We start from the raw sequence: 9,385 nt of genomic DNA on the forward strand, positions 1-9,385 counted from the left end.
CTTGGCTATCTAACCAACACATAATTAGATGCAGAGGGTATCACATTATCAGAAAGGATCGAGGTGATGGATATGGGGGCTTAATTACCCTTATTAAATACAATATAGATTTTCGGGATATTCATATTAACAATCCTGGTTTTAATTCAGATGTTCAATTTCAACTCATCTTTTTACCCAAGCATAATTTAAATATATTGAATATGTATTGTCCTTTGGACAATCTCATTTCCAAAACATGCTGGTCTTCTTTGGTCAACTCGATCAACAAACTTCTACTCATCATGGGTGATCTAAATTGTAATCATAGAGCATGGGGAAGCTCAAGAGATAGTGTTAATGGCAGAAATATTTTGCAAACTGCAGAAGATTTTAAGTTAATTTTTCTTAATGATGGTTCTCCAACAAGATTGGTTCGTCCTGGTGGCAGCAAATCAGTAGTTGACTTATCATTGGCTTCGATAGATGTGGCACCTAAAATTAGTGGATGGACCACCATTCCAGATACAGGATCTAGTGATCATTTTCCCATTCTATGCTATGTCGGTATCCCAACACAGGACTCTAATCAGGTTTCTAAAATAAGAAATTTCAAAAAGGCTGATTGGCTTTCTTTCCATGAAAAACTAGACTGTATTTTCTCATCGTTTCCAATTGAGGACTATGAAAATTTTATCGAATATATATCATCAGTGGCAGACACATCAATTCCTTGGACCTCCTCTCATAATAACAAATATCACATTGCATGGTGGGATGATTCATGTGCTCATATAATACAAAAGAGAGTTTTAGCTATTAATACATTTAAAAATTCTCCTAGTGTTGAAAACTATATAGAGGCTAAAAAATTCATAGCGAAAGCTAGAAAATTTCTAAAATTAAAGCGAAAAATAAGCTTCAGATCCTTTTGTAGCAAACTAAATAGAAATACTCCCCGTAAAGATATTTGGAATAAAATTAACAAGGTTTCTGGTAGTAAATTGTCTCTTTTATCTCAATTGCCACCTGAGGAGATAGCTCAAGAAATTTTAACATTTCTCTCACCTATTTCTGGAGACTTTGAATTACTTTTCAGTCCTCTGCAGTATTCTGAGAATCCCATATCATTTGATAAATATCACAATACTCTTCTATCTAAAACTGATTCTGCTACGGGTCCTGATCAGGTTTCATACTCTATGTTAAGAAATTTACCGCACTCTGGATCATTACTCTTAATTCAATTCTTTAATGAATGTATCCGGAAGGGACAGGTTCCTCTCTCGTGGAAACAAACGGTCATATTACCCATTGTTAAGCATGGAAAGGATAAAACTGACCCACTTAATTATAGGCCAATAGCTCTATCATCCTAGTTGGTAAAATGCTGAAAACATTAATTAAAAACAGAATTGAGTGGTCCTTAGAACACAATCATATTTTAAATCCATTGCAACTTGGTTTTAGAAGGGGTAGAGGTTGCATGAAATGCATTTCATTACTAAATTCTAAAATACTACAAGGATTTTCATTGAATCAATTTACCATAGGACTTTTCCTAGATATTTCAGCAGCTTATGATAGTGTCAACATCTCTCTGTTATACTCTATACTAATTAAATATAACATTCCTATTCAACTAGCAAATGTCATTTATTCTATATTAAATGATTGTAGTATTTATGTAAAGGACAAAACTGGTCAAATTCATGGTCCAAGAAAAACTAATCAGGGCTTACCTCAGGGCTCCCCTCTAAGTCCAATGTTATTTAATCTGTATTCCCTATCTTTATACAAGATTATTCCCAGCGGTTGTAATCTGATACAGTATGCGGATGATTTGGTTATTTTGGTTAGTGGGGCTGATCTACTTAAATTAATTAATTCTTTGAACTTGTTAATGGATAGGATGGATCTCTGGTTATTAGAACACAACTTTAATTTATCTTACAATAAGTCCTCAGCAATTATATTTCAAATAGGGAATCGTAAAATTAATCCTCCAAACGTAAGAATTAGAGGTCATGCAATTAAATGGGTGGATACTGTGAAATATTAAGGGGTAGTTATTCAAAAAAACCTGAAGTGGAAATCATATGTGGATTTAATAGAATTAAAAGTTAGTCGAAGCTTGAATGTAATGAGAGCTCTATGTGGAACATATTGGGGTAGTGATCCTAAAACTCTCCAGATGGTTCATAATGGTTTGATACAAAGTCATTTAAATTATGGATGTCAAATATTATCAGATTTTCCTAAGTCGCTAATCAACAGGTAAGATAAATTACAATATAAGAGTATTCGTATCATAACAGGATGTATGAGATCTACCCCTATTCATGCATTGTTAAGTGAAAGTGGTCAAATTCCTCTAAAGTACAGATGGGAATGGCTTAATTCTAAATTCCTTCTAAAAAATCTTATGCTAATTAATAATCCAATAATTTCTGCCTTGAATCAATTACAAATATCAATGCAATCAAATCATAATTACTGGAATAAAAAAAGTATTCCCGTCTTAGTTTCCATCATGAATAAATTCCAGCATACCCCAAATTTATTTTCTAGTGACTTATTTCCATGCCACAATTTTGAATTAGAATATTAATTAACTTCTATCCCTATTAGGAATGTGCAATCTAATAAAGGTGATGAGCGTGCAATATTTTAATTTCAAAGAATATCACTTGACAATCCACTTCACACTATAATCTTTACAGATGGGTCAGTTGATAGTAAGGGCTCAGCAGGATTTGGTGTTTTTTGTCCTGACTTTGAATGCTCATACTCTAGTAAACTCCCCACACAGACTCAAGTTTGCACTGCAGAGATTATTGCAATTAATCATGCGATTCAATTTGTCTTGGAGAAGGATATCAAGAGGGCCTTAATCTTGTCTGATTCTAAGAGTGCTATCCAAAAGATAGGGAAAACATCTTACTCAATGGAAACTGAACATACCTCTATTATGACCAAAAGGGGCATTATAGAAGCCAATCAACAGAACATCGGTATTATTCTGGCTTGGATTCCAGGGCATTCGGATATTAAGGGAATTGTGTTACAGACAAATTGGCAAATATAGGAAGATCACTAAAAATGCCAGCCAAAGTTAAATTACATTATTCAAACTACTTATTTTATATTAAAAAGCTAATTTGGACTCGATGGGAACAAGAATGGAATTCAAACAGATCAAAAGGGTCGTTTTATAGTAAAATAGTCAATAAATGGAGCAAATCACCATGGTTCAATCAATTTCCTTATAAAGACAGAAGGCATATCACCGCAGTAATTAAAATGAGAACAGGACATTGTTTCACTCCCGTTCATTTATTTCGCATAGGTATTCGGGACAACCCATACTGTCAATGTGGTCAAATTGGATCTCTGAATCATGTTATCCTAGAGTGTCCAATAAACGTTTCTCCAAGTTTTGACCTCTACAAAGAATTGGTTAAAACAAAACTACAAACTCCTATAGAGATTTGCTCTCTCCTATCCAATCTTAATTCTCAAAGACTAAATTTGTTGATTACTTTTCTTAATCTAGCCAAAATCAATCTATAATATATTTCTATCTTATCTACTATAACATAACCTTACAAATTCCTCTCTATTTTTACACCTGGGTTCTCTATCATCCGTTGGTAGAAAAAAAAAATGAAGAACTTGGACAGTCCACAGTAAAGTAGCTATTGAATTAAGTAGATAGCTGCAGAAGAGTTTGCTGTGGAACTCTGAGGACCTCATCACTTATTTTATATATAAATAACTAAAAAGCACCTAATAGAAAAGAAAAGATTATGTAGAAAAAGTCTGGTTGCTACACCCAAGCGAGAAAAGTTTTATCCTGTGTTGAATTGACTTTCCTATACTAACTGTCTGGCCCAAGAAGAAGAAGTTTCAACATAGTGTTCATTCAATATAAAATAATTTCAATTTAGTTTTATATGGGGATACTCGATTGTCTAGAGCAAGTTGAGAATATCCCCCCTGAATTAGCTGGGCAAATTATCTCCTGGGATATTACCTAATAAAGGAAGAAGAAGAAGAAGAAATACATAATTGTTTTTTTATTTATTTGGGTCATCCCAATCTTTTCTCTTCTCTAAACTGTAATATATATTTAGTGCCCTCTTTTATGGAGTACAAAGCTGGAGCCTTTCAGGAGATGCCATAAAACGATTAGAGGCATTTGAAATGTGGTGCTATCGACGTATGTTAAGTGTCTCATATGTAAACCACACAAGTAACATAACTATTCTCTAAAAGATAAAAAAAGACAAAGAAATTGTTAACACCATAAAAAGAGAAAATTGGCTTACTTTGACCACACCATGTGTAATGATAAAGACCGACTTCTGTAGTTGATGCTACAAAGCAAAATTAAGGGTAGGAGAGGCCCTGGATGGAGACGTATCTTCTGGCTGGCCAATCTTAGAAAGTGGACTGGTCTAATTTCAACTAATCTATTTCGAGCTAAGCTGGTGTGAATAAAATATGATGGGTCAATGTGGTCGCCAACATCTCTAGAAGATAGGCACATATAGAAGAAGATCAATTTGGGAACGTACGTTTATCTGTTAATTATTTCTTGAGATCACTTTTCTGAACCTGTTCGTTCCGCATGTAGCATTTAAACTTAAAAAAAATTCGTTGCATTTTTTTCTTTAATTCAGAAAATTGTGTTGGGGACAGAAATCCTACTCCAATTTCAAATTGTTCTCTATAAGGTAAGCAGTCTAATCTCGTATGTCAAAGCCAATTGCTTTAGCATGCCTTGTAAAAAGCACTTTACATAACGTAAATCAAGGATTAGTTGTTATCGTATCTTTAATAGTTAACTTGTGGACAACACATTCTGAGATTGTTTTCTTTTGGCATGTGAAAGCAAGACTATGTTTATATGGTGTTCATCTACAATTGTGAATTAATCACATATATATATATATATATATATATATATATATATATATATATATATATATATATATATATATATATATATATATATATATATATATATATATATATTTAGCATTGAATCTAACTTTTGGATAAGCGTTTCTATTGTGTTATAAAACTTTTAATATACATGTTTAAGTTTATCAGCAATCTATTAACTAACATTATATTGATATTATAGCATATTAACTAATAATATGATATGGTTTTATCTATTTCAGCTACTGTAGAGTTAGCTAAATCTCTTTGTCAGACAATTCTCGGGAACGAATTGGAATATTGGGTTTATTTATGCACTACGGAAGAAAAGCTGTTGAATTTATCTCTTTGGCTAGGAATATATGAAAATGGATAGAGAAGGAACCAATTTAGAGCTGTGTTCTATGGAGCTGCCATTCTATACATGTACATCTGATCATGTGTGGAATAGTATCTCCTTAGAAAATAGTTCACATATTGCAAAAAAATGAATAATTATAATTTGGTCACTTCTTTATAAATTGTGAGTATTATTTGTAAGCTATTGTAAACTTCCTATAGATATTTGTAATATTTTCGCTAACATATTTAATACCCGATCAAAAAGAGTAACTTTGAAGTAAATTTATGATTCTCTTTTTACCACTGTGAGCTACCATTTAATTAGCTACGTTCTTCTATAAATCAATTCTTAAAATCAGTTTTTATAATATGTTACTCCCTTTGCGGAAAATTGAAAGGAGGAAAGACGATTAGAGACATTTGAAATGTGGTGCTACCGACGTATGTTAAGGGTCTCATATATACACCACACAAGTAACATAACTATTCTCCAGAGGATAAGAAAAGATAAAGAAATTGTTAACGCCATAAAAAACAGAAAATTGGCTTATTTCGGCCACATCATGCGTAATGATAAATACTGACTTCTGTAGTTAATTCTACAAGGCAAAATTGAGGGTAAAGGAGGCCCTGGACGTAGAGGTATCTCCTGGCTCGCCAATCTTAGGAAGTGAACTGGTCTAACGAGTTACAATACAATGACCGCTACCATCCAGTGAATTCTACCACGTGGATTCAACACGGGGCTACTGCTTGAACATTCTGGACTGAATTGCGACGTATTGGACAGCAAGATAGGCAATTATAAAATCATAAAATACCATGTAAAAATCAATATTTTTCAGTCTGATTTTTATTTATTGTATTGTTACTAAAATCTTTGTAAGTCGAAAATAAAAGTTTTAATTGTGAGTTTAGTTTTTAAAAAAGTATTTTTCCCAAGAACGTTCATATTTGGCGCCGAGTTGGTATGGAAGTGGAAGAGTCTTTATACATCCTCGTCACTTTTAAGTCTTTGTCCACTGTTCCAAGAACCAGCCCCAGGGAAACCATTTGCAGAGTTCATCCGAGGGAATTAGAAGTTAGAAACTTTTAGGAATAAAGGAATGCACATTGGCATCTTCTTTATCCTATAAGCGATTTTTATCATTACTTAGAATTAAGAAGATTAAATTTTGAAAGAATTGTTATTGGGTCAGACTCCTCTGAGTCCTTAGATTGAATCAGAGCTAGATTAGAAGATAAATTAAACAAGAATTTGAATAGATTAACAGACAGATTAAAATAATTTAAAAATATCTCTTCTAAGTCCTTAGATTAACTTTAGAGTCAGATTCAAAAACTTATTTAAAGACAAATTTGAATAGCTTAATGAAAATACTATATATTAATATACATAGAGATTAATAGATAGAAAATAAGTAGATTAGGATTAATATATTTATATATTGACTATTGAAAATTTACTAAACTGATTTGACTATTGACTAAGTATATATTATATTGAAAATTTTTTAAAATATGGCAGTTCCACAATTTGACGTAAAAAATTTATGCATTCTTCCAAATTTTGACGGAAATCCAAATGAATTACATGAATTTATACTTTTCTACAATACTTCTAAACCAATATTATGACAGACTTAATGCAGCTAATATATAAAACAAGTTTTTGCTTCATGTTAATATCAGTAAATTAACAGGTAGAACCGAGGAAGTGTCGCCAAGGTAACCAATCACGACAAAAATTGTTACTTTGGCCGGCCAACCACAGCGTTCGTTATTAAGTGCGCCGTCATTGGCTTCTCGGCGGAAGTGTGCTGAAAATTCTCAAACACGATGTGTATAAAAGAGCAGCACATCTTCCGATCGGGATCCAGTCGTTGGAAAACATCATCCAACAAGCGCTCAGAAACAGCACTACAGAAGAGGAAGTAGAAATGCATTCTGGAAGATTTAAGGATATACCACAAGCAATAAAAGACTTGACTTGAAAAGACTTGGAAAAGAACAGAGCAAAGCAGACAGCAAGAAGGACAAGGAATCAGGCAGACAAAAACAGATCAAACAGACTCAACAGAGAGGTCAAAACAGCACTACAACAACACCGTAGTGAAAGCTGGGAAAATCACATAAGAGACATGGAAGAACAAGGACAACACATGCAAAATCTCTGGAGACTCCAGAGGATTCTGAGAACCGACAGAAAACCAATCCCCCCACTACACGGGGAAAATGGAATTGTATACACCATAGAGGAAAAAGCAGAGGTAATGAGGAGTACTCTCGAGAGAGAGTGTACATTAAATTACCACCCAGACGAAGACATCGACTTCATAGAAGAAGTTGAAAGACAAAGAGAAAGACCTGATAATCTAAACGAAATTATCCCTCCTACAACACCAGAGGAGATAAACGAACTGATTAAAAATAGCTTGCCGAAAAAAGCATCCGGACCCGACCAAATCACAAATAGGGCACTAAAATACTTACCAGCGAGAGCTATAGTATACCTAACTAACATCATAAACGCAATGCTAAGATTTAAGAAATTCCCGAACAGATGGAAAGAGGCCCATGTCATAATGTTACCAAAGCCCGGAAAAGACAGCACATTCCCGCAAAATTACAGGCCAATAAGCTTACTACCTGCAATCAGCAAGATTGTAGAGAGAATTATACTCAGCAGACTACAAGCTGAAACAGACAGATTAGATATAATACCTGAAGCCCAATTCGGCTTCAGATCAGAACACTCCAGTGAGCTACAAGTGCTCAGACTAACAGAGTACATAGCAGCTGGATTCAACGATAAACAATACACAGGAGCAGTCTTCCTAGACGTAAGCAAAGCATTCGGCAGAGTCTGGCATAAAGGACTAATATACAAAATGAGAGGATACGGGTACAGTGGAGCAATGACAAGACTGATCTCGTCGTACTTGAGCAACCGACGTTTCAGAGTCCGGATAGGACAAGTCCTATCCGAACTCGGGAACCCGGAGGCTGGAGTTCCACAGGGAGCGGTACTGTCACCCCTACTGTACTCAATATACACAGCAGACATACCTAGAACACCAGGTACACTACTAAGCCTCTATGCCGACGACACAGCGATTGCGGCCAAACACAGAAACATAGACGTTGCGGTAAATAACCTACACACAGCACTAGACGACATAGAGGAATGGAGTTTAAAATGAAAAATAGCAATAAACTCAGACAAGACACAGGCTGTACTTTTCAAAAAGAGGCATCAGCAACCAGAAGAACAGGTAACTGTGCAAGACAATCCCATCGAGTGGAAAAGCGAAGCAAAATATTTTAAAGTAATTATGGATAAAGGCTTAACATTTAACAAACACGTAGAAGCCATATATATTTTCAATGTTATAGTATGGACTTTACACTAATTCTGATTTTTTGTTTCAGGGCCACCTACAAAAAAAATCACAAAAAACCGGCTTCGGCCACCAAAAAAATTAAAAAATACTAACAAAAACCGGCGCAAGCCACCAAAAAAATTAACAAAAAACCCAAAAAAACCCTGTCACGTAGGGCCCAACCCCTTGAGCACCAAGTCGCCGAACTGAGCCTAGGCTCAGAGCGGAGACTTGAGGGCCAAGTAAGCAATTTTAGTTCGCTGATAAGCCACATTATGATAACAGGATCATAGCGACAATGCGCTGTCCTGAGTTTTTGCAATCGGTTAGGAAACCATGTTGGGGTTCTATTACCCAGGACCTCCACATGAAGAGGATTTGGCTGATAGTTGTGCCCCTATCGCGCATCAGAGTGCTATAGGGGGGAAAGGGATGGTCTAGAGCATTGGAGCGCGGTGGGGTGACTCCTGTATTTACACGAGTTAACGCACCTCGCTCCAATGAATTGTTACACCCGAACGTAATTCTTAAGGGTAAACATGTCTCATAGGCTGGGTTTAATCAAATTGCTTGTTTGCTTGATCGGGATCCAGTCGTCATACACTACTAACCCCGTAAGACCTTGTTGGTTCGGTGCGCTACCAAGCTACCTTTGAGTTTTATTAATTAACCAATATCCTGCTATCGTCGAAGACGTCAAAATTGAAGAATAATATCCAATAATGGTTATC

General features: G+C 35.0%; 1 protein-coding gene across 1 annotated transcript; it reads left to right on the forward strand.

Moving 5' to 3' along the window:
- Window positions 1–203: 203 nt before the first annotated feature.
- On the forward strand, window positions 204–1,358 carry LOC140452684 (uncharacterized). Its single transcript, XM_072547002.1, has one exon. The coding sequence runs from the start codon at window positions 204–206 to the stop codon at window positions 1,356–1,358; it is 1,155 nt and encodes a 384-aa protein (XP_072403103.1).
- The last annotated feature ends 8,027 nt before the right edge of the window (window positions 1,359–9,385 follow it).

Source organism: Diabrotica undecimpunctata, chromosome 11 (genome assembly GCF_040954645.1).
Source record: "Diabrotica undecimpunctata isolate CICGRU chromosome 11, icDiaUnde3, whole genome shotgun sequence".
Lineage (NCBI taxonomy): Eukaryota > Metazoa > Arthropoda > Insecta > Coleoptera > Chrysomelidae > Diabrotica > Diabrotica undecimpunctata.

Excerpts from the sequence above, each read along its gene's own strand:
- LOC140452684 (XM_072547002.1), top strand. The coding sequence starts at position 204 with ATGTATTGTCCTTTGGACAATCTCATTTCCAAAACATGCTGGTCTTCT.